This window comes from Astatotilapia calliptera, chromosome 10, assembly GCF_900246225.1.
Source record: "Astatotilapia calliptera chromosome 10, fAstCal1.2, whole genome shotgun sequence".
Classification (NCBI taxonomy): domain Eukaryota; kingdom Metazoa; phylum Chordata; class Actinopteri; order Cichliformes; family Cichlidae; genus Astatotilapia; species Astatotilapia calliptera.
Window position 1 is genome coordinate 14,521,223 of NC_039311.1, and position 25,536 is coordinate 14,546,758.

The 25,536-nt window shown below is 40.4% G+C and overlaps 1 protein-coding gene across 11 annotated transcripts in view; it reads left to right on the forward strand.

Annotated features, from left to right (window-relative positions):
- Positions 1 to 25,536, forward strand: part of LOC113031125 (neurexin-2-like) — a 128,164-nt gene that overhangs the window by 41,880 nt on the left and 60,748 nt on the right. For 7 of the 11 annotated variants that reach the window (XM_026183030.1, XM_026183034.1, XM_026183022.1 and 4 more), the window contains 10 exons: positions 1,328 to 1,489; positions 7,126 to 7,555; positions 8,239 to 8,622; positions 9,520 to 9,723; positions 13,156 to 13,182; positions 18,217 to 18,336; positions 18,424 to 18,805; positions 19,859 to 20,049; positions 20,277 to 20,450; positions 23,550 to 23,669. In XM_026183030.1, coding sequence (XP_026038815.1) covers positions 1,328 to 1,489; positions 7,126 to 7,555; positions 8,239 to 8,622; positions 9,520 to 9,723; positions 13,156 to 13,182; positions 18,217 to 18,336; positions 18,424 to 18,805; positions 19,859 to 20,049; positions 20,277 to 20,450; positions 23,550 to 23,669 — 2,194 coding nt within the window. The remainder of the gene's footprint in view (positions 1 to 1,327; positions 1,490 to 7,125; positions 7,556 to 8,238; positions 8,623 to 9,519; positions 9,724 to 13,155; positions 13,183 to 18,216; positions 18,337 to 18,423; positions 18,806 to 19,858; positions 20,050 to 20,276; positions 20,451 to 23,549; positions 23,670 to 25,536) is intronic. The other 4 variants (XM_026183024.1, XM_026183028.1, XM_026183033.1 and 1 more) reach the window with 1 other exon arrangement.

Sequence of the window (25,536 nt, forward strand, 5' to 3'; positions counted from 1 at the left end):
GGTTCTTTTTACATAGTTAACTCATTCTCGAGATGCAAGGGTCACAAGTCAAACATTTTAAATGATTTTTTAAGCGAAGCTAGAAATGATTCCACATTTTATAATGCTTATTTTCCCCTGTGGGTGTTTACTTGAGAATTTGGAAAATAGTTCCCTCTATCTCATCTCTCTCATTTCCTGTTTTTTTTTTCCTTTTAGCTTTTTGTAATCCTTGGTTCTTAGTTTTCCTTCCACACTTTTTCCTTCCCACCAGTTTTCTGCACCACCTGTTCCCAGTTAGCTAATTACACCCTCTAGTAGTACATTACAGATCATCATTGAACTCATTTGTAGCAATGCATTATAGCCATTTATTCATGTTGTGAATCCTTTGCCTTACTCTACTCTTGTTGATCCTTAATTTTTTATTCTGTTTTCCTAGGTTGTTTGGGTATTGTTTTTTGATTTTGCCCTGCTGACTGATCGCCTACAAGTATAACCTGAAGCTAGTGGATAGAGATTTGTACTGGCTTTTGCTCTTTGCATCCTCTCCCTATGTGAAAACAGTGCATGATCTGTGGTATTTTCCAGGCTAATGATCTGACTGAAGGATTTTATGCACAGTGTCCTTCCACTCAGGAATATTGTGTGTAGCATGAGACATCGGAACAATTAACTGAATCTGTGACCATGCATGCTCAACACTTTATTTTGTTTGTTTATGCATTTTGTGATATTTATTATATGCAGTGCAATATACAAAGAAATTGCTTTCTACTGTAGAATTTCCTGAAATGAAATGGAATAATGCTCCCAACAAAAGAAATGGTAATTGTTTTCACTTATTACCCCTAAGTGGGAGCTGTTACATTTGTGCAGAAATACTTGTTACTGTAGGCTTATTGTCATGGCAACAAGCATATCATTTTTACTTCTATATCCCTGTTCAGTCATTCGTTTTCTTCCCTGTTTACTGATGACATTGATAGGAGAAATCTCTTGCTTTGATGGTGCCAATATTCGAGTAAATGTAGCTTGCCATCCTGTTACCTTTAATCTCAAATTAACTGTAGCATCGCAAATTGCTTTGGAGCCAAAATATCAGCGGAGCCCACATTTATCATACGTTGACTTCGCTACGATCATGCTGGTTTATCAGAAATGGGGATCAGTTGAGATTAGTGAACCTTTCAAAGCTGTTCTTGTAATTGCCTTCAAGAGCCAACATTACGACATGCTTATTTCAAATCAAGAAATGAAGCATGAAATAATTAGGCCGGTTCTTTCCACTTGGTTTAAAAATCTTGGATTTTATTTTCCTAACGTGCTGGGATTTTTATCCCTGTAGGTGACGATTTTGGTGGACGGGATTCTCACCACCACTGGCTACACCCAGGAGGACAACACCATGCTGGGCTCTGATGATCTCTTCTACATAGGGGGCAGCCTAAACACAGCTGACCTGCCAGGCTCCCCGGTCAGCAACAACTTCATGGGCTGTCTGAAAGATGTGAGTACAGCTTGACCTCAGCTTCGGCAGCAAACTGGAAATACTATCCGACCCTCCTTAGGTAGCGCAACCCTTTAAGCAGAGCATGTTCTGCGTATAGAAAATTACCCCTCGCACTGATATTGATTCTCCTGTTGTAGGGTGTTTGAAGGAGAAACTTTCAGCTGGTAGGTTGTGCTGTGCAGAGCATATGCATTTATAGATTCCTGTGGGAACCCCTTTGAGAATGTAGCACTGATATGCATAAGAAACAGATGCATCTCATGTTCATTCCTGAAACACAGTTTGGAGCTGGTTTTCATCCCCTCTTCTGCATTTTTTAAGTGCTTTAAGTCTGACCTGCACCTGTCACATTGATTATCTTCAGCAAGCGAGTAAAGATCATGTACTTGGTACTAGATGTTTAGGTAAAGCAGCAAATTATGGGTTAATGCCCAATTTCAGCCAGGTCTCACAAATTTTTAATGAACTGAGCCGTCTCATAAAAAAAGCAACTGATGTGCTGTGAGCCTTAAAATAAGAGAAATGCTTTCCCCTTACGCAAAGAGAGTTAGGAGGAGACGTGATTAAACAGGCAGCAGTCTGATATTTAAAAGTCACACAGACGTCAGGGAGGCCGATTTTCTTCGGGGTTAATACCCCAGCTCATACAGCTGAGTTTACTTCTGTCAGAGACACTGACGTCACACAATATAAGACCATTTATTCCGTAATTGCTTATAAACTCTTTCTAGCCGCCTGTCCTGATCCCCATTAAATCCAGCTTCTCTGGATTCAGCACGGAGAACAATGCACCAAGGACAGAGCAGACACATCACTTAGATATAGGTTACACATAATGCACAAGGCAAATAGAGTGGAAATAACGTGACTAAGCTAATAACAGCAGCGCCAGGTCGGAGCATAACGAGCAGCGGCTTCATTAAGTGTGAGTGCTTGGCAGTCAGAAGGACTGTCTTACTGTCTTGGTACAAGTAGATTAAGGACTGATTATTGTCGGGTATGCTCTTGTTCATCAGTGCTGGCCTGCTTAAACTAACACGAAGATTTCTTCGTACTTCGGTTTCACATTTTCTTTTTGGGATCCGGTTGAAAAAACTGCTTAAATTGTCAACTGCTAATGACAAAGCAGCCAGCTGGTGTAGTGGAGAAATGAAATCTTCAGATAATATTTTGATTAATTGGATTTTGTGAGGCAAAATATGGGAGTTCAAGTTTTAAAGTTCAATCAGATGTTGCATACAGAAAGAAGTTAGCGATATCTGTGATTTTTACAGTTGTAATATGCTGTGATTACTGTGCACTGGTCTAGTTTAAATGTCACAACAGGAACTGGACAGTGATCTGTGGTTCCCCCAAAAAGGATCATTCTTATCCTGATGTTGCCGTTATGAGGTTTGTGGTTTTTAAGCGAGTAGTATCGACTGCCTAGCTGGATTGTTGTGAATTTAGCTACAGTTAATCGAGCACACCCACTCACAATATAAATTTAGATGACTTTAGTAATCTGTGGACTTTTCGTTGCCGGTCAGAATTTAAATTGTCCACTTCTTTGTCTGTTTTTACCAAATACCTGCAAAATAATTCCTGTATGCTTTGGGTTTTTGTATGAAGTACTAATTTATTAAGGTATTTATGTATGAATGAGTGTTTTGATCAAGGCAACCCTGTGCTAAACCTTGCATTTACATGTTCCCTGGATTAGTCCTATTTCCTGAGTCAGAGTTTGTTCTTCTGACCTCAGTGCGTTCAAGTCTTGTGGAAACAACATGGATGTTACAATCAATGTGTGCTACTGCCTGTTGAAACAACATGCAACAATACATTTTAAGTAATTTAGGTAATTCTATGTAATACCATGGTCAAAAAATAAATGAACATTTTATATCGAAATGAATATACGGTGTATAAATGGGCAAGTTTGTTAGCCCAGATATTTTGCTTTCACCAGGTTTTTGTGTATGACATCAGTAACTTGGTCATAAACATTCCTTAATGTTCAAAGTCTCCCTTTAAGGGTCGCTACTGCGGATCATCTGCCTCCATCTCACCTTATCCCTAACATCCTCCTCTGTCACAACAACCTCCTTCACTACATCCAGGAATATTCCCTGAGTCTTCCTCTTTCCCTCCTGCTTGGCAGCTCCATATTCCACATCCTTTGTATTCCACATCCAGTATATCCACCATCCCTCCTCTGCATATGTCCAAACCTGAGCTCAGTCTAAGCCATATTATACCAATGGAATATTAGAGACTTTAAGAAAAATAAACACACTAGAAGGCTCTATTTTGATTTAATTATTCTTAATTTTGAGATTAAAGTCAAAATAGTACTTCAGGTTTTTCCAAAAATTTGGACTTTATTCCCAGAATTATTCATTTTACTATAATGACCTTGTAGCATGTATGCATTCCTTGTCTCTATCTCCTCCTTGACAGGCGGGCCGCATGTGGGTCGCACATACAGAGATTATTAACATCTAATGTTTTTTGAACAAAATGTATTTTAAATCACAATTCATTTGATTTTCCTGTTATTACGTTCATTTAGTAATCCTCCTGCGAATGCGATGTTAGTGCTCTATTTGGGTTAAATGCATCACGTTTCTCATATACACAGACGGCACCCTAGATTCAAATTAGAATAGTATGTCAGTTATATATATTATTGTTTATTTTGTCTTCTCACAATGAACAATAATAAGAAACAACAGATCCCACTAAAATTTCCTTAATGCATTCCTAATGCTCTTAATAATAGCAATAAATGTCCATCCCAGTCACTTGAAATGGAAATCTGAGCATCTTCCACTCTCCTGTCTTGGCCCCCGCCCGACCCCCTCACCTCCACCGCACCAGCGCTGGGTTTAATTTTCCGAGGGGCATTCATACAAATTTTTCTGAATATTCTAGCTCGACATTTAAACACAATTACTGCCTAAGTACAGTCTCAGAGAGCTGCCAGCAGTTTTTATTTTTAAATCAAGGCTGTTATTCATTTTTAGTCATAACGTCAACACAGTTTGCATATATATATATATATATATATATATATATATATATATATATATATGTATATATATATATATATATATATATATATATATATATATATATATATATATATATATATATATATATATATATATATATATATATATATATATATATATATATATATATATATGTATATATATATATATATATATATATATATTCCTATAAATTCAACACTAAAACAGACAGATTTATTAATAAAGCCATTTGTAAGCAAACAATAACAAACATATAATCATTTTTTAATAAACCTCATAACATAAATATTTAAACCCACTAAAAGTATTTCCACTGACTGATTTTAAGTGCACCATCTACATCATTACTATGCAGTTTGCATCTACTAAAACGAAAAGGAGATGTTATTTATGGACAGGTTATTGTCCCAGCACCGCTGCCAATGCTGCAACCTCCGCTCTGTGGGCGGTGTGACTGGTGATGGTGTTTAGACCTACTACTTCTGTGTGTAGTCACACAGTCACACTGTAGGCATGCGGGAAGAGTGTGACGCGATAAAGAGTCATGAAGAAGGGTTGACAAACCCCGATAATGAGTGTGAGCGGTGACACAGGCAGAGCTGGTCATAACTGGATCGGCCTGCCAAGAAATCTGAGATGTGTCAGTCCATAAGCGAGCGCTTGAGTTTGGTGATGAAGTAAAAAATCAAAGCTCTGTGGTGAGTAGAAGGTATTCACAAATGCATCCGGCACATATTGTATTCCTCTTGGTCCGCGTGGGGGGAAAAAGTGAACAGTGAGGAAAATACTCGTTTTTTTCTGTCTTATTTTACTGAATGTAGACAGCGTAGGCAATGACTAATCTCCCTACATGTTTCAGGATAGTAGATATGAGAGCTGCTGAGGAGAGGCCATCAGGTTCATCAGTGCAGGAGAAACATTCAGATGAATGTCACAACCAGCAGGCAGAGATGAATTTGTTTTTCAAAGTTGCCGCTATGTCGTTTTATTATGCTGCCGTGCGTGTACCTTCCAGATATCACATGCCTAACCATTAGCTACGTGTACTTTAATGCTTCACAGATTGCACCCAATTTGGTTATGGAGAACGTCTTCACACGGCTGTTGGGAGAAGAGAAGGTCCTCATTCTCACAGTTTGTTATGCTGTACTTTTTGAACATAAATGACACAGGGACTTTGCCAGTTGGCACTAAAGGGCTTTATTTCTTGTGTTTTGGGATACTCTGTAATCCATGTCACAAACAACAAGCATCTGAATTGGTGAAATAGGATTCCGCTTCTTGCTTTGTCCTTTGGCTTATATAATAGCCCTGCAGAGGTCACAGTGTCTTTTTGTAGCCATCTGTGCGTTTTCGCTGGTGTTGTTGGTTGTTTACTGAAAACACGCTGTTCCCTCTTTGTGTAAGTGACTGCCTTGATTGACTGTCTTCCCATTTTAAAATTGCTTGTTACACTCATTTCTCGATGGTCAGTTTCGCCATCTGATTTCACTGCTTAATTAGTCACACTGAGGCAGTGTGAAGTGTGATATTGGCTCAAATTGCCTCTCAGCTCTGCTGTTAGTCCTCTGTGCTGTGTGGTGTGTCACCTCAGGCAGTGACTGGTTGCAGAGTGATGTGGCAGATAACAGTGGGCTCGGGGTGACTTACAACTGATACAAAATGAGACAAGGACCGCGGTTTCCTACTGTGCATATTGATGAAGCCAGAATGAAAGCAGAAAATACAACAACAAGACAAAGAAGCCTGCGCAGGCATTCTCTCCCAGTATGCTTTATGTTGAAAATAGGCATTGTCTATCTGGAGCCTTGTACAGTATATGCAAGTAAATATATGTACAAAAGGTTGTTTTTGAATTTCACTAAAATATTAAATCACCAGCAAAATATTCCTCAAAGGCAAATGAGTTTCTCATGTACATTTATTCATGCCGGAGTGCAAAATCGGATTTTTTTTTTAACGACTGTTCTGCAGATCACGAGTGCATGTTTACTAAATTTACCCATTTTAAATAATAAATTTCGCGCTGAGCTTGTAAAGGGTCAAGGCCGCCTCTCTCCCACTCACCATCTCTGCCTTGACTTGATCTCTTTCAGTTTACCTCGGTATAAATACACCAAATTGTTTGCCATCGTGTGGGTGCAGTGTTCCTCCTCCTGTTCCTCCGCTCTGAATTTAAGATGATTATGTCAGACACATTGTGCATTCCTAAATGAGCCAGTTAAATGTCTAAAATATAAGCATTTGCATCTAAATCTAAATGCATTTTCTTTTTTTTCCTTCTTTTTTTTTTGCAATTTCACAAGCGGTTTAACACCTGCTGCCTTCTTGTTGTCTCGTGATAATCTCCTCATAATTTGTTGGTAATTAAAATATTTTTATGATCTACCTGAAATCCTGCAGAATAAATGCACTCAAATGTAAAATCACTAAAGTGCTTTCTGTCTCAGCTCCGGGTTCAGGAATGATTCACCGTGTTGTCGGCTGCTGTGTCCTATTGATTGTCGTGTTTATTGATGACTAATATTCAACCTTTGCACTAAATTCATTCCGCTTTTCCAGCTGTCATCTCACCACGACATCTCTCTCATTTATTAGGTGGTCTACAAGAATAATGAGTTTAGACTCGAGCTGTCACGGCTGGCTGAACAGCGAGACCCCAAGATCAGTATCCATGGTGACCTGATATTCAGCTGCGAGGATGTGGAAGCCCTGGAGCCGGTCACCTTCGACACGCCGTCTGCCTACTTGACATTGCCCAGGTGGAACACAAAGAAAACGGGGTCCATATCTTTCGACTTCCGCACCACAGAGCCCAGCGGCCTTATGCTGTTCAGCCATGGCAGCCTGCAGGGCACGCAGCCTGATAGGAAGCCCCGGGCCGACTTCTTTGCCATCGAGCTGCTCGATGGATTTCTCTTCCTCGTCATGGATATGGGCTCTGGCAGCATCAAGATGAAAGCCAGTAGCAAGAGGCTCAATGATGGCGAGTGGTGCCATGTGGACTTCCAGAGAAAAGGGCGCAATGGTAAGTCAGTGTTGTGTTTTTGTGAAAGCGGGGTACGCCTTCTGTCTGCTTCTGCTGCAGTGTTTCTCTAGTTTTAGCTGTGGAGCAGACTATAAAAGGTTCCAAGCTGTGAAATCGCCATATGTCAGCGTGGATACAGTCACTCTGGCACGCTCCTGTTTTTTATTCACTGCGGTGAAACATGCATGCATATTAGCTTTTAATTACAATTATATTTTTAGTTGCTATAATCTACATGTGACATTTTTAAATTTGTGTTAACCTATTTAACAAGTGGCCAATTACACAGTCGCCCAACTCAAATTAGGAATTGCCTGACTTATTAGTGCGGTACGTATGTGGAAGACGAGATTGCACTTCTTCTATTTTGGCCTCACGTTTCTATAAATAAAATCCATTTCTTCTCAAGGGTCCCAAATTCACAGGTCGTCACTTTTACAGATCAAGTTTTAGTTTTTGCTTTTGCCCAAAAGCAAAATAATCTCCCAAGGACACATAGTGCATTTTTATTATATTCACTTTTTTTTTTAAGACAAGCAGCCTGGTGCCCACTTCCTCAATCTCGCAGTTTGTTCTTGCCTTTCATTCAGCACAACCCACGCACACACCTGTCTTCCTTTTCTGCAACCAAAAAAAAAACTGTGTAAGTGCAAGTTGACTCACACTTAATGCCTGGCCCACAGGTTTTATTTCAGTGAACAGCCAGAGCATCCCTTTTTCTGCTAATGAAGGCAGTGAGATCCTTGATCTGGATGGGGACATGTATCTTGGAGGTTTGCCAGAGGATCGTCAAAACCTCATGCTGCCCCCTGAGGTATGGACGGCGTCCCTCGGCCTCGGCTACGTGGGCTGTGTGAGGGACCTGTTCATTGATGGACAGAGCCGTAACCTCCGGAGGCTGGCAGAAATTCAAAGCGCCACAGGTGTCAGCAGCTTCTGCACCAGGGAGACTCACGTCAGGTGTACCAGAGACACATGTGCCAATGGTGGACACTGCAGAGAGGGCTGGAATCGCCATATTTGTGACTGCAACAGTACTGGGTACCTAGGCCCCAGCTGCGAGAAGGGTAAGAGTATCTAAGAAGGATGGCAGTAGATGGGGAAGATAAATGTGTGTTGTTTTTTTTTTCTTTTTAAAGGTGCTGCAAAGCTTTTAGCACACTTGGCTAGTATTTTATTTATTAAGTTAGGTGTGTAGTGGCTTAAAAGTCTCTGTAAATATAGAAACAATGTAGCTATAGACAAATTTCATTATCAAAAGGACTTAGTGCTCAAGCTTCCTAAACAATAAGAATTTCATTTGCAGTTGCATTATGATCATACTGCCTAATGCCATCTCTATTCAAATGAGAGGCATGCTCTCAATCCAGAATAACTCTCCAAATATACAAACCAACCTGGTGACAGTGACAGTATTATGGAAAATGATGCTGTTTTTAATGTGAGCCATTCAACAGCAAATTGCGGTATTTACCTACAGTAGAGCGATTCATTAGTGGATTGTCAGTATCACGAGGTTACCAGTGCTATGAGTATTTCATCAGAAATGCAGTGGTTCTTCAGCAGAGTGATTCGGCCTGAATCACTCTGCATTCACCGTGCAGATAACTTCCTCACAGAGAGGCCAAATTACGCAGCTCCATTGGCAGCTAATAGTATGAGGAATGAAAATCCCCCTTCTATTGCGCTGTGTTGGGAATAAATCCTTCAGAAATTTGATTGCGCCTGCAATCTCGCCACTCTCTCGGTTTGCTCCAGGCTTTTTCTGCCATCTGGTGCGGCAGATGAAAACTGCAATCTAAAAGGATATCATGTCGCACCCAAAATAATCTCAGACCAAATTTAGGTTTCGCTCCATAAATGCCTCTTCGTGTTTTTAATTTCACGCTGCGATTCCCTCTGGATGTCTGCTAACACTTTTTTTCTCTCCCGTTTTTGGTCAAATCCAATTCCTAAATCTGCAGAGGCCACCATGGTGAGCTATGATGGCAGCATGTATCTAAAAGTGGTACTGCCGAGGACGCTGCACACAGAGGCCGAGGACGTGTCTCTGCGCTTTATGTCCCAGAGGGCCTATGGACTGCTGATGGCCACCACCTCCCAGCAGTCTGCAGACACCTTGCGCTTGGAGCTGGATGGAGGCAGAGTGAAACTCACTGTGAACCTGGGTAATGCTGCTGCGGCGAATATGAGCACATACTGTAATCCCTCTTGAACTTTTAGGCCGCGTTACTTAGACAGATACCTCTGTGTATTTGTTCTGTCTGAGGCTCTCTCATCCCCATCTGCATACACAGTATATACAGTGGCCTAAAAAAAAAGAAGAGTAAAGCACACACCCCTGGTTGTTTTGCATGCTCCTATAATTTTTTTCAGAGGCCTGCAGTGGTTCTGTCAATTTTAGAAAGAGCAGCTGGGTCTAAGTGAAAATGAATTAATTAAATAACGAATTATCAGTTTAAATTAAAAAGTAGCATAATGTGATGTCATTAGGGGATATCCTTGTCAGCGTTCTTTTTTGCCAGCTCTGCTTTAAACCAGGAAATTTTAAAGAAACATTCCAAATAACGTCAAAAAAGATGCATATTATAACCTGCTAAATATTTGTTTGTCTTCAGATACAGACAAGACTATATAGAGAGAAAAATAGTATGATATGCAAGTGCCATTGTGTTTACACCCAATACGAGCTAAAGCGTCAATATAACGAGACGTCACAGTTATGTCTAAACTTTGCTTTGAAGTAGACGTTAAAATATGTTTCAAGGTTATGTCTTTATCTAATACCTTATACTGCAGAGGCAGAAAGGAAAGAAAGGGAGAAAATGTATATTTTTGTGCTCTAAAGACAATGCACATAAAATGCAGAACAAAATACAAAAAGCTGTGGAAAAACAAGGGATTAGTGACTTTTTAGGCTACTGTATATGTGTATGTATATTCTGCCTTATCTTTCTCTCTCTCTCTTTCTCTGCCTCTCTCTCTCTCTCTCTTTCACTCACTCACTCTTTCAGTTCATCTCTTGGTCAGGTCCCACCTGACCGTCTCGGCTCTTTCAGCCCTTCAATGGCTTGTCTGCAGTTCAAGGAGAAGGCAGTCAGAGACCTGATCCGTCATTACGCTGAAATATTACCGCTTAAACTGCTCACATTGTAGATGTGTCCATTGTAGTTCCTTCCCCTCACATTTACTGGCCTTTCCAGTTTAGAGCCGCTTCACTGAACAGAGAGTACCAGCGATGGCCGTACAGACACACGCACTCACGCGCACGCACACATGCAGACACACATCCGCAGCAGAAAGTCACTCTGGTCTCTGGCTGTCTGTATCCACTGCTCTGTGATGGTTGACAGCCTGAGAGCACTCTGCAGCCACATAACTTACACCGACATATTGAACCACAGTTGGTTAAATTGGTTTCATTATTCAGAACATGCAAATGATGTGTGGGTGAGCCCATTTTGAGGCCAAAAATGTGAACATTTCAGCTGGATTGAGAAGATAGTCACTGTTGTAGATATGAGAAAATGTTGGCAAAGCATTACATTTGTGCTGTTGTCACTTTTTTCACGGTGTAACTATCATTGAGGCTGCAGGTTGTGCAAATCGCCACTTTTCCTCTGTGTGTAACTCGGAAAATATATTACCGTCAAGCCTGCAGGACAAACAGCAATTTGAGCTGAAGATGGATCGAGAGTTGGGCTTTTTCAGTAGAGGTGCATTAGCCTACCAGATTTAATAAACGACAATAATTTGTGCATAAAAAAGCACAGTCATGAAGAATATACTTATAATGTATTACATCTACGGACTACTAGTTGATTAACCTCTCATATATTAGATTGCACAGGCTCTTCTTCTTTAAGCTGCTCCCTTTAGGGGTCCCCACTGCCTCCGTCTCACCCCATCCTCTGTCACACAACCTTTGTTGTCTTCCTCTTTTTCCTCCCTCCTGCCAGCTCCATATTTAACAACTTTTGTCCAATCCACTGTCCCTCCTCTGCACACGTCCAAACCATCTCAACCTAGCCTCTCTAACTTTTGCTTCTCGACTTGAACTGTCTCCCTCATATACTCATTTCTAATACTGTCCATCCTGGTCACTCCCGATGAAAATAGCATCTTCAGCTCAGCCACCTCCAGCTCGACCTCCTGTCTTTTATTGTCAGTGCCACCGTCTCCAAACCACACACCATAGCAGGTCTCACTATCGTCTTGCAAACCTTCCCTTTCACTCATGCTGCTATATTCTGTCACAAATCACGCCTGATACTGGTCTCCATCCACTCTCTTTTCTTGACCTGACTTGTTTAGTGTTTCTATGAATAGTTGGCCTCAGACACTCATACACCTTGATATCTTTACTCCTTGCTTCTTCACTATTACCCCTCTCTCACTCACTCACATTTATTCTTTCTTCGTTTATTTGTTCTACTGACTTTCATTACTCTTCTCTCCAGAGCATACCTCCACCTCCCCAGGCTCTTTTCCAACTGCACCCTACTCTCACTACAGATCACGGTGTTATCTGTGAACATCGAAGTTACCAAGTTACCATTACAATCAACAAGGGCCTCAGAGGTGATCCCTGATATAATCCTACCCCCACCTTAAAAACCCATCTGTCACATCAGTTGCACACCTCACCACTGTCCTCATACATGTCATGCACCACCCTCTGAAATTTCTCTCCCGCTCCTGTTTTCCCCTTGCAGTACCACACCTCCACTCTTGGCACCCTAACATATACTTTCTACCGTATCATATCATATGCTCTATCCTGAAAGATGCAGTGCAATTCCTTCTGACCTTCTCTATGCTTCTTCATCAACACTCTCAAAGCAAAGATCGCCTCTGAAGTACTCTTTCTTGGCATGAAGCTTGATCATCACTTCTCCTCTTAACCTAGCTTCAACAACTATTTCCTGATCATATATCTCAGTGGTGTACAGGTTACTTGTCGCTGACTGCAAATTCAGCCTCAGTGACGTCTGTGACTGTTTATTGTTCAGTAGCCACCTGTTCTCTGTGTCTATTCTCAGAGAAAGGTTTTCATGTTTCTCATGTTAAAATCAGCATAATTATCTCCTCGTGAGACACTCAAATCTAATACGAGTTTCATTTTCCAATTTTGTTATCTGACAATTTTCCTCACAGCAGTGTGAGTTTGCCGAATTACCCCAAAGCAGATGTAGGTGGAGCGATCAGTCGTGTTATCTGAAACAGATAAATCCTGCCGATTCTTAACCTAAGCAGTCGTAGCAGAGCCGGTATGGATGCTAAAAATAACTTCACTGCACCTCTACTTTTATTGTCCATAAAACTCTCATTGATCCCAACTTTGACCGGGTGTCTTGTATTTCCAGCGGTGCCAGACACATGCTGGGAATTTTTTTTCCCTTTCACTCACCGTTCCTTTTTTCTTCCTCAGAGAGGAAGGTGGCGGTTTAGACTCTTCAGGCTGTCCCCGGATGGTGGGCTCTGAAAAGCACTGAATTGTCTGCAGAATGTACCTTGAAGGATGTGAAATGATCTCCTCTTGTGCTGTTCTCTCTTTTTTTTTTCTTTTAATCTCACCATCTCACTCTCTCTCTCACCAGATTGTATCAGGATAGGCTGTAATCTCAGTAAGTGTCTCCTATGATTATGATTTTATTTACTGTACCATGATTTAGGAACATGCTCTGTGCCTCTGCTCCCAAATGAAAGAGAATATAATTCATTTATTCTGCCACACAATTGTCTTTGTTTACTGTTGCTGTTATCTTCCTCACAAGCATCAGTATAAAGATAAGAACATGAGTGAGACTTCACTGTGGCACGCAGCTGTACAGTTGAATATAATTGGGATCCTGTTGTCATGAAATCTACCAATTCAAATTAGACACATTTTCAGTGTAATGATGCTGTAATCATATGTAGCTATTTTTGACATACAATAGTCTGCTGTTGGGCTGCCAATGAGTCTGCCATTCATCTGCCTCTGACTAATTTGCTCACATAGCTGATAATTGGGTGCAGTTAAAATATAACCCGTAATTGTCTTTAGTGGGAAAATCAGTGTCTCAATTTCATTTTAGGGAAAAAAAACAACTGCTTTATTAGGAGTAATCAGACTGCAGTGACAGAGCTGAGATAAACTTAAAGGTTAGAATGAAATCAGATCAATAGCAGAGCTTCAGAAAATCAATGACTTGTTTTGGCTAAAATGTGTAAAAATAGATACAGATTGGTGCAGACAATTCGCAGCTCTGGACACCTTTTTATTAGAGTAACTGTCACGAAACATGTTCCATGTTTAAATATCTTTTCAATACCCCATCTCCTTTTACTCTGATTACCAATGCCTCATTAACAGATTAACAGATTGCTCTTTTCATCAATAAACGTTTTGATTGCACATCGTTGACTGTTTGCCATAAAGTACAGGGCAATAAATGAAATAAATGTTGAAAATGAACTGAAAACATAAGCTAAAAAATGGCAATAAAGATGAGAATCTATCCAAAAAGAAGAAAAAAAACATTTTCATGAAGCTACAGGGTCTTTTAATAATTCAGCTGACCCAAAGGAAAATGAATACTGAAAGTAAGATTTTCCCCTGGATTAACGGAATAGATTTGCTGGTTTTTTCTGCTCTTGTGAAGTGGAGTGGGAGTTCAGGTCGCACCGCAGTGATGCTGGAATTTATGATGCAGATTGTTGCTCTCGCTCGATAGACAGGCAATTTAAGTTTGGGTTCAGACTACAGCGGTGTGAGAAACAGATAAACGCTATTGCCGGTGGAGAGGTGAGCGGCTCTCTGATTTAGATCATCGTATACAGAGGAGGCTTATGAATGCTTATAAAAGTTATCACTATAATTGAGTGCGGACTGAAAGCTTGTTCCCACCCCTCATGTATGAATAATTCTTTGATACTTCAGAATAAAAACCTCTCGGTGTTCGTGTTAGAAAACGATTCGCAGAAAAGCCGCCCTATTGCCAATTATTATGCATTTAAAATCACGAGAGGTAGATACTCTGATAAAGACAACTCTTTGTGTACTCTCAAATATATTTGACAGTGAATCCCAGGTAAGTAAAGAATCGATAACCCGCAGTCAGTTAGGTGCAGGTTTTAACAGCTTTTACAATACAGTTGTACACAGATTTACTGCACATGTATGAAATTATTGAACTGCTCGTTATATTGAATCAATTATATTGTTTTTCTCTGTGCGAGGTGAGTAAAATGTGTGCATTAATGTGTGTTTGTGTGTCTGGTTTTATGTGTGTGGATGGTTGAATGGAAACTAGGTGCCTGTGTGCTATCTCACCTGCATAAAAGCGGTTTATAATCCACTTTAAATGATTTGTTGCACTCAGTGGAAAATATACAGATGAAACCTTATGCAAAGAAAGCTTAGCAGAGAAAAATGCATTGAGCATTGCCTGCCTATCTATTATCTTCATCAGATATCTGCCCTGGAAATTCTCCTTCTCTACCAGCAGATGGCATTATAACATTGTGCATTGTCCACTTTATTTGTGTCTTCTGTATTCATTAAACTGCTTGTATCCTGCATCAGTTGCCTCTAAAATAGCTTAACTGGGCACATGTGGCAATGAATGGCTTCCTAATGGTTATTCAATATTACAAGATGTACACAGAGTTTTAAACTGCAGAACTACCTGCTTAAATTATTAAGACACTAATCACCAAAAACAGCGCTACCGTACAGTTTGGGTTATGTACTTTTTTAAATACATTTGTTTTCCCCGCTTTGATGGACTACCTTCTAACTTGACTGCAGGCAAATTATTTCTCAGGCAAATCGGAATTGCCTGAGAAATCGGAATTTCTCAGGCAAGGTGTCTTTCAAATGTAGCTTACTTCCAAAGGAATCTGGGAGGAAAGCCCATCTGCAACAGCTGCTTGGAAACTGTCCACAACTGGATACACAGTGGGAGGGTAATCGCTGTAAGAACAAATGTTGCTGCAGTGTTCTTGATTAATTATATGGAGTCTGGGAAAGCGTGGTGCGCACACTTTTGAAATGAGGCATTTGTTCGACAAATTTGCTTTTTATTAAGACGCAAATCCTGCAGCCATAGTCTCAGCTCACTCATGAGTCTGACCTGTATAACTCCACCGAGCCTTTGAAGTTATTATTGAAAGCATCACTCAAATACAGCTGGGGATCAGAATGGACAATATGGACCTTTCTTTCAAGCTTTTGAAAGGCAGACCGATTTCAAAGGGTTTACAATCAGATGTCTGTGGTGAATACACTTTTCTATTCCACCATTTTGATCCACTCTGCAGTGTTACAGATAACTCTTTCTATCATAAAATATACATTTAAAATGCTGCTTCTTTATTTAAAAGTATTGAGAGACAACATTCATTATTTATTGTTATATACATTACTTACCCTGCTGCAACTATTTAAACTATTCGCTGCAGTGAACCGGTAAGCTTCTTTCTGACTCCACACCCATGGATCATTCATTCATCGTTCATTTTTAAACTGTATCCATAATCAAGCTATATGAGCTAACATCCCACCTCACTGCTATAGCAACCACACTATTGGATTTCAATAAGGGGCCAGGACCACTGATGCCATTGCCCTTATTCTGTGGATGCTTTATAAAAGATGGGTTAAAAGTAGGATCATCTTAAAGTTGTTTCAGACAGTATGAACTAAGATGCTGTACCAACACCCAGTATCAGAAGAACCAGGATTAATTTTGAACTGTGAGGTGTGCAAAAGTACTTTACGCTGAGTTGTAAATTAGCACAATAGGTCACTTTTGAAGCTGCATTCTTTAAAATGGCCAGCAGGGGGGGACTCCTCCAGTTGCTTAAAAATAAGTTGGGAGAGGGACGGGGGGCGAGGCCTTTGCTCTCTGCCCTCTTTACATTTTTCAGATGGCCTCGATTGTTAGCGACAGGTCTTGAGATCTCGTGTTGAACATAACGCTCAGTTCAGTAAGCAGTCCTCCCCATTACAGTCATAAAAGGTGACAGAGCAGGGTAAGTTCCAGGGCAGGCCTCCCTTTTTGATCGATAACTCGCTACAGCATGGGCTTGCATGCTGTTATTTATTGTGTCACCCTCAGCTGATTAAAACCTCTGGAATAAAGTTGTATTGTATTGTATTGTAACTGGGTAGTTGTGTTGTCGAAATACATCCCAGTGGAAACAACAGACAAAGAGAAATTGTTCTTGCTAGAAAAATAGTCATTACTGGTTGTACCTGTACTGTTTTACATACTTAATGAACGTGTGCATAGCCCCTTTAATTGCATTTAACACTGTTTGTGAAGGATGCCCAGACTTTAGTTCACCCCTAAGCGATTTCTCGGAACTAACACGATGTTGTGCACATTTGCACAACAGCAACAGATGTAGGGCAACTGCAACAACAAGAAGAGTGGCCTGAGTGTAATTTTAAAATGATGATATGATTGAAAGCATGTTCAGTATTGCACTTGTAGTATCACCACTTTGGGTCTTGATCTATCCAATTGTAATAATGATATAAACTGAATTTTATGTGTAAAATATTGAGAAATTCTTGTTTTGTGCTTGCAAGAAATTTGACTTTGTTGTTCTATTTTGATATTATTGTGTTTGGCTTCATATGCTGACATTAGATAGCAGGTGAGGTCCCCATGCAGAAACACAGATAAGCCGAATAGTCCGTACTGTCTTGCATTCCGCTGTTGCCTCTTTCATTACAGCAAATCTCGTCTGTACCTCTGCTATCATGATAGTCACTTACAAGATAAACATTTCTCGGGTTTTTTGTGTTGGACGTGAATCCAGCAAGTTGTGTGTTTTTCATTATCTAAGCGAAGCCATCAAATATACAGCGAGCGGGATTTGATGAGATTGATCTTTCTGGTGTGCGTAGTCAATATTCAGCAGGGTGACGGTGAAATGATGCAGTGTGCTGTGAAGACACTTGATATGCAGCTCTGGACAAAGTCTCCAGTCACCATTTTATTTCCCTGAGGATGAAACAGTGAAGTGTTCGGAAACCAGTTGATGTTTTCCATTTATTGTCCTCTGTACGTCCCCTGTAATTCTCCTGCACCCTGAGCTCAATTAGACAGACAAACCCCTAAAGGCGCAGTCAGCTTAGGCATGGCCAATTAGTTTCCCAAGCGATGTCAGAACTCCTTTGAACTGCCGTGTCGGCCTGTTGCATAGGCACTGATTTGGGATGACGGTGCTGCAGTGGCAAGCTTCTGCACTGTGACCTATTTTGAAACCACTGAAAAAGGCTCAGGATAGTGCAGAAATTCAGGAACTTAAAGCTCCGTGTTTGAGACAGGGCTCCAGATACTGCATGGCCTCAACATGTTTCCACCAACAGACATCACCCAAATGACCCTACACAGAGAACGCGCAGCTGTGTCATGCAGTACATTTTAAACATTCGGATTTGAATGGGCTCTTTTGTAGCTGTTTCTTTGTCTCATTTCCCATATTATTGCGTATTGAATAAATGCAAATTATTGCTTGCTGGTTTGTGGCTTTGTGTGTGAGTGATAAGTAAATGAATGCATGCACCCTGAGAGTGCTTCAAATGTTGAGTGCTTTGTGTCGAAGGCTTGTACACTGAGCTCATGTGGTATGATTGTCACTTGACGCTTTCTTCCTCTTAGGCAAGGGACCAGAGATACTCCTTGTAGGCGAGAAGCTGAATGACAACGAGTGGCACACAGTGAAAGTGGTACGGCGTGGGAAGAACTTGCAGCTCTCTGTAGACAACGTGACTGTGGAAGGTATAGTAGGGAGAAAGTGGCTATAGTAGAAAAAAGGCACAGATACTGAAATGTTTTTCAGTTGAAAAAGAATGCTTTGTTACTTAGGCCACATGACCGGCGCCCACACCCGCCTGGAGTTCAACAACATCGAGACGGGGATCATGAGCGAGCGCCGTTTCATCTCTGTGGTGCCTTCCAACTTCATCGGACATTTGCAAGCCCTCTCCTTCAATGGGATGCTCTATTTGGACCAGTGCAAGAATGGAGACATCTCCTACTGCGAGCTGAATGCTCGGTTTGGCATGAGGCACATTGTTGCCAATCCTGTAACTTTCCTAACGCAGGCCAGCTACTTGGCTTTTTCCACTTTACAGGCCTACGCCTCCATGCACCTCTTCTTTCAGTTCAAGACCACTAGCCCCGACGGGCTGATCCTTTACAACTCAGGAGATGGAAGTGACTTCATTGTGGTGGAGCTAGTCAAAGGGTAAGTACTAGCGTCTAATATACATGTGTGATGAAGAAATCTGAAAAAGGGGTTTATTTTTTCATTCACTGTATTCCAACCAAACAGTATTTGTCTTGGAAAAATAAAGCACGAACGGGAGCTTTTCTTATTTCCTGGCCTCGAAATTACCTAATCATAATTCATATCTTGAATCCATCACCCCGCAGCACTGCAGAGAGATACCAAATGGCTTTAAAATCATTTGTTCATTATAAATAATTCTGTTAAAGGGAGTCGAGCACAGAGAGGCAGCGCAAGTTCAAAAAAGTCACACTCGTTCCCGTACTCAAGCACATTTTGGCACTTTGACACCATCTCAAATACGTTTCAAATGTTTTATTCATCGTAAATAATTTTTGTTGCAGAGAGAATCGCAGAGAAAGGTCGTTAAAACAGAGCAAGCAAAGCAACAATTGTATCTTCCCACTGTCAGACCTTGCACAGACTTTCTTCCCAGTAAGCAATTAGTCAGCGGGAAGCCTTGTTCAGCTCTGGAGCCTGCAGCAGAAGCTCAGGCAGACAACACAGACAAAAAAAATGGTTTCCAACACTTCTGTCATAGTTTTCCGGCTGCTCGGTGTTATGTGTGAAGTGTAGCAGCTTATTCATGGATGTTGCTTTACTTTGATTTAAGCAAGATGTCGTTTTTGACAGTGTGTCCTTTAAATGATAAAATTTAATGTCAACATATTGGTGTGCCTAAAGCATTACCTTCTGTGTTTACATAAATTCACTGTTATTTGTTTGAACATAAACAAAATACTTGAATATGTTCGAGTAGTTTGAGGCCCGGCAGAAATAGAACCACAAAACAGATTGGCAGACAGAAGTGTGCACAGCTGCATCGCCACGCATGACACTGGAGTAATTTGAACCACGCTTTAATCGTATAAAAGTCACGCACACGGGCGGTTTTTACTTATCCGCTTGCTACGTAAAGGTGGTATTGCTGAGTTGCTGGTGGCATGTGGCATGTGAAGAAATAATTATAGATAGGAAATGGCGTTTGTAAACATTTGTGTTGTCGTGCAGGTACATCCATTATGTTTTTGACTTGGGAAATGGGCCGTCACTAATGAAGGGAAACTCTGACAAGCCACTAAATGACAACCAGTGGCACAATGTGATGATTTCCCGTGACAGCAACAATGTGCACATCCTCAAGATTGATTCCCGCACTGTCACCCAGCACTCCAATGGAGCCCGCAACCTGGATTTGAAAGGTATTACTAAAGATATAGTTGGTACTTGTGGCAGAAACTAATGCTTAATAGTCAATTTTGTTGACATTTGCTCTGAAGAAAACACTATATTGCAAAATTTAAAGTGTGTACATGTGTAAAACGTGCTGCTTTTCGGAGTGGTTCAGTGCATGCACTAGCAAGCACTTGGATACGGAAAATGTTTTTTCTGGCCAAATTTCCTCCTGATCAATTCCTCTATCTTAAAGGGGAGCTGTACATTGGAGGTGTTGGGAAGAGCATGTACAGCAGCTTGCCCAGGCTAATAGCATCCCGGGAAGGATACAAGGGCTGCCTGGCATCTGTGGACTTGAATGGAAGACTCCCTGACCTCCTAGCAGATGCCCTACACAAAGTGGGGGAGGTGGAGCACGGCTGTGGAGGTGAGGACATGTGAAACACCTGTGAATCATTCGGTGTTCTGATTTCATTGTACTTCACAGGTGGTACTCCTGAAAAGAGGGGAGCAGGTAGCTGAAAATTAATCACACCTCATTTGTTAGGGCCTGAAACATCTTTGTTGTTCTGTGTATTATTATTTCCTTTCAACCTAATCTAACGTGCAATACTGTCATGCAGCAGTAAAGACATTCAGCTGCTTTTATGGACCTCTAACAAGAAAACACTCAGCAGAGTGGACAGTTCTGCCAAGGCTAAATAGTCACAAAAAATCTCAAATAAGGTAGCCATTACTTAACAAAGGCCGACCTGGATGTGACAGAATAGATATATGCTGTATATGTACTTGAACTGGTGGTGACGCTTGGAGAAGGTCAGACATTCTTCTCTGTCAGTTTTGCACCATTTATTAGTTACCGGTGAGGAGCTTCAGTTGGTGTAAAATGATTGTGGCCCAGTTGTGAATTAGTTATTATTATTAATCTTCCTCTGATTGGGGGGGGGAACCAGAAAACTCAAAAGTGTCATGTGAACTTGATTCAATACATTTTTGAGTTTTCTCAATTTTTTTGTTATTGACTTTGTTGCTGTGTTAATTTTAGCGGAACATTTTCATTCAGTTTTAGTCTTAATTTTTGAATTTTTGTTTGTATTATTGTGGACTAAATCTAAAGTCGATTAAGTTTCAGTTAAAGTTTGCTGTTGTGAGAGTTGTTCCACACTTATAATATCCACAAATGGATATTATTTACCTGGATCGTTTCCCAACTTCTCCCACATCACACATTGTCTTAAAGGGGAGCATTGGATCTCGATTGGATCTCACCTCCCCTGGAAATTTTCATCTCGTTTTTGTTCGTGGGTGAAAGTATCAATCAATTCTGATCCTGAAAAATCACTTGTCACGGTCCTGGGTCACTTGAACAGTGTTTGTGAGATCTTAGACTTTTCAAGTTTTATTTTCTATTTGATATTGGTTTCTTTTTTGTTTATTTTACAATGTTTTTGGCTTTTCCCTAGTCACTGATTTTCTTTAGAGTTTCGTTTTCCCTTAGTGTTTCATCCTCTTGTGTCAGTCCAGTCAGTTGCTTTTAGTTTTTCATCCCTTGTCTCATCCTCTGTGGTTTAGTTCAGCTGTGTCTTGTTTTCCCCAGCTGTTTCCACTTCCCTGATTGCCCTTCTGTGCGTAGATATATAATAACGTCTTCATCAGAGCATCTGTTCCCTTTGCCGAAGTGTCTCTTAGCCCCTGTGTGTTTTCTAGTAGCTTATAGTTTTCTGTTTTCCCCTTTTTGATTTTGCAAACAGCCAAAAAACCGGTTGCTTTCAGTTCAGTACGGTTCACTTTCACACATTGGCCTTTGGGTCCTCCTCCACACAGTCTATAGCATCCACTGGTCCATGACAGCAATGTTATTCATGCTGCAATAGCTCTATTTAAGAAACACTGAGTAAAGTGAAGAGGATGAAGCTGATAGTTATCCACAACATTGTTTATTTTGTGAAGCATCGGATGGGTTTGAACAGGTAAAGTACATTCTGTCTGGCCTCAAGTACGACAGGCCTAAGTTAAACATGCATGTGTTTTTCAATGAATTGTTGAATCTAGTTCAGCTCCTAGTGATCTTCAACTGCTCTGATCTTTAGCATTAAGGTTCTCTCAGCCTTTGACATAAAGATTCAGAAACATTTTCTGTTGTCAGTCCACATGGAGTGCGTGTACTATTGGCTTGTAACGATTCGAAAACTAAAACGCTGGTAAAAGCTGTACTCTCTGCAGATTGTTCACATAAAAAGCCAACTGTGAAAATGCTTGCAATCGTGATTAAGCCATTAGGCCTGCGGTCAAAAGATGGTTTCCTTGTTTTGTTATACCTTCCCTCTACAGTTGGTGAATTGTTATACTCTTAATATCCATATCCAGGGTTTGAACCATTTAAGTACATTTTCAGTGTTACCATTGTGTGTTAAAACTTCAGTTTTAAGTGAACTCTTATACATCTGCTCAGGTTTTACTAACAATTCATTTGGATGGACAGGACTCAGACAACTACCAAGCACGTGCACGTGCTTGATGCCGTTATCTACGCAGATGTGGGCAATTCGTTTTCCCGAATGGCCACATAAGAAAGTCGGATTGTTGTGAGCGCACCAATAAGCTAATAAAGAGAGAAACTCAATACAGAGCAGAATTCAGTTTGTCTTAGTGGTGCAGCCATCCACAACAGTCCTAGTTTCCCATGTGGATTGCCCTGTGGGAAAATTAATTGCCCATCCTGGATCTAGAGGGTGTCCTCAAGGGAAAATTAGTCTTCTGTATCTGCAACACAGTAATCCATATCGTACAGCTTTTGTACAGCAACTAGGGTGAAGCTTGTTGGACTTACAGAGTCAGATACATTTGAAAACTTTAACAGATCGGCAGCTGATAGCTATTGTGTGTTATGAACATGATTTTTATGAGTAAGAGTAATTATATTGGACTGACTTTGGTGTTAAAAATGTGGTTTGGTGGTGCAGAAGAATTAAGGCGGTCTCGGCGGTGCAAACACACAGATAAAGTTGATACGCAACATAACCTTTAATTCTTTGTGTTGTTAACTAGATTGTGTGCTTAAGTTAACTAAAATTAAGCACACTGGATCAGATAAAAAAATATGGATGTTTTATCTAAAATTTCCTTGACTTTAGTCAAAAGTTTACAGTTACATTCACACAGGCTGCCTTGGTGCTCAGTGTTAAGTGGTAACGGTCCTACGCTGACCTACATGTGTAAAAGAGCAATCGGAAAGACATCACAGTCAGCGTGCTGTTGTATACAAGCAAAAAAGATACCCAGTCATGAGCAGATGGCAACAAGGACAAGGATGAGAAGAAAAACGGGCAACGTTTTACTGACAGTATGGCTTTTTTGTAGAGCTATGGCTGCTGCTGTGCAGAAGTGCCCCAAATCAAACTGGCTTACCACAGCTTGTTACTTTTGCTGTATGTTATTTATTCTGGTAGGCTAGAATTGAAGATGTGTGAATAAAATAAGTGGGGGCAGAAAAACAGCTGGTAAATCTGCTGTAAATACCCTGCAGGTCCCAGCACCACCTGCACAGAGGACTCCTGCCACCACCAGGGAGTGTGCCTGCAGCTATGGGAGGGCTTCTCATGTGACTGCACCATGACCACCTACGGGGGGCCTTTCTGCAGTGACCGTAAGTGCAGCTGTATTATACCTCACAGGGAAAAGTCTGATTGAGATGTTACTGATCAGATCGTAGAGTCAAATAATTGGCCAAAGAAAATGATTTGTTTTCAAAAGAATAGCCAACGGCATTTTTTCATGGAGTCACTGGATTTTAGAGCTTTAAAAAGATTACAGGAAGAAAGAAAAGATGTGCAAAATTCATTAATGAGGATGTTAATTGTGGGATTGCCCTTAATAAAATGAAACCAGCTGCTCTGTAAGGTAGTAGCGGAAACTAAGGATTCATGTCATCACTCCAATAATGATGTAATAATCAAACCTCCATTGTATATTGTAGCTATTTTAAGCGAATAACAATAAGACTCTATTATTCCTATTAGTCAAAAACCATGTGAATATGAAAATTTGCATATATTGTGCCTACATTTGAAAGCATGGTAATATATTACATTTCTAACTCAATGGGCCGATTGTGCTGTAATTGTGCATAACAAAGTTATAGCACCGCATTTCAAACTTCTCATCTGATTGCTGCTTTCACTATAAAGGGCCCTCGACATCAAATATAAAAGACCCGACTTTTACCAGGAGCCCCCCCCCGATACCCCTCGAGCTCATCGGTCAGGGTGAGTTAGGCTTCATTTGCTGGAGAGGCATTTAGAGTAACAAAGAAACGTCTTTGCGGTAATCATTATCCAAATGTGCTGGTGTGTGTTGTTTAAAGCAAGAAAAGGACAATGTGCTATGAAAGCTGTAGGGCGAGTGTGAGAGGATAATTTGCAATAACACTGAGTGTAAGAAAGCCAAATTTGTAAGGGGAAGCTTCACATTGTAGGAAAACACATCTCATCAATTATCATTATAAACGAATTTCTGTTGGCTGTTTACACTGAGTGTAGCATAAGTGGAGCGCTTAGCTCACTAAATAAGGTGTTTTTTCGAGTAGGTGATTATCCGGCTTTACCTTAATATCATCAAGCAGCCTTCTTCTTTCACTTGTTCCCACAGTTTCTAGTTTTAACAAATACACAGCCAAATGTGCTTCCTGTCATTGCCTACAGATCTGAAAATCAGTAGTTTGTCCACTGTAGGCTTTATGTTTTACATCTAAATGTGCTACGTCACGGAGCGGGATAACTGCGCCGATTTGTGAAAGTTCAAACGATATTGTCATTTTAAATATGAATATAGTCTGTTTGAATACCTGCTACAGCATGTCTTAGTATTACAGATTGATATGCTGGTGCTTTTTAGTGTTTCTGCAGTAACTTCATTTGAACAGGCAGGAATTTGTTGTTCAATAAAGGCTTGAATTGGACCTAATGAAAATATTGATTGCATCAATACCAAAGGTGGTATTGGTATCGGATCGATACTAGTGTGATTGGATCGATACTTTGTTTCTATCCTCTAAGTTCGTTATGCAGGCCACTGGATTGTGTTAAATAAATATTTTTTAAATAAAAAAACTATACCTTTACCATGCACTATGTTTTATTTATAGCCTGTAGCAAATGTAAGTGTTTTATAGACAGGCGCATTTACATATACTGCCATTATAAGTTAAAAGGAGTAGTGTTAGTATTGGTATCAGCAATACTGCTCCTGTATTTACTTGGTAGTTCACAGCATTATTAGCCCTTAATCAAACAACTTAATTTGATACGGCAAGTTAAAAAAATTCTTGCATTTTCCATGTCACATAAATGATTCTAAAGAGTTGGTTTTTTCTTCTTTTTCTTCCTCCTCCTTCTTTCATCCATTAGAACTGCAGATATTTGTGTTGATTCCCTTTCCACACAGATAATACTTCTAGTCGGCCGTGGCTTGTCAAAGCAAACAGCATGTCCGCTTACATAAACAACAACAGCAAA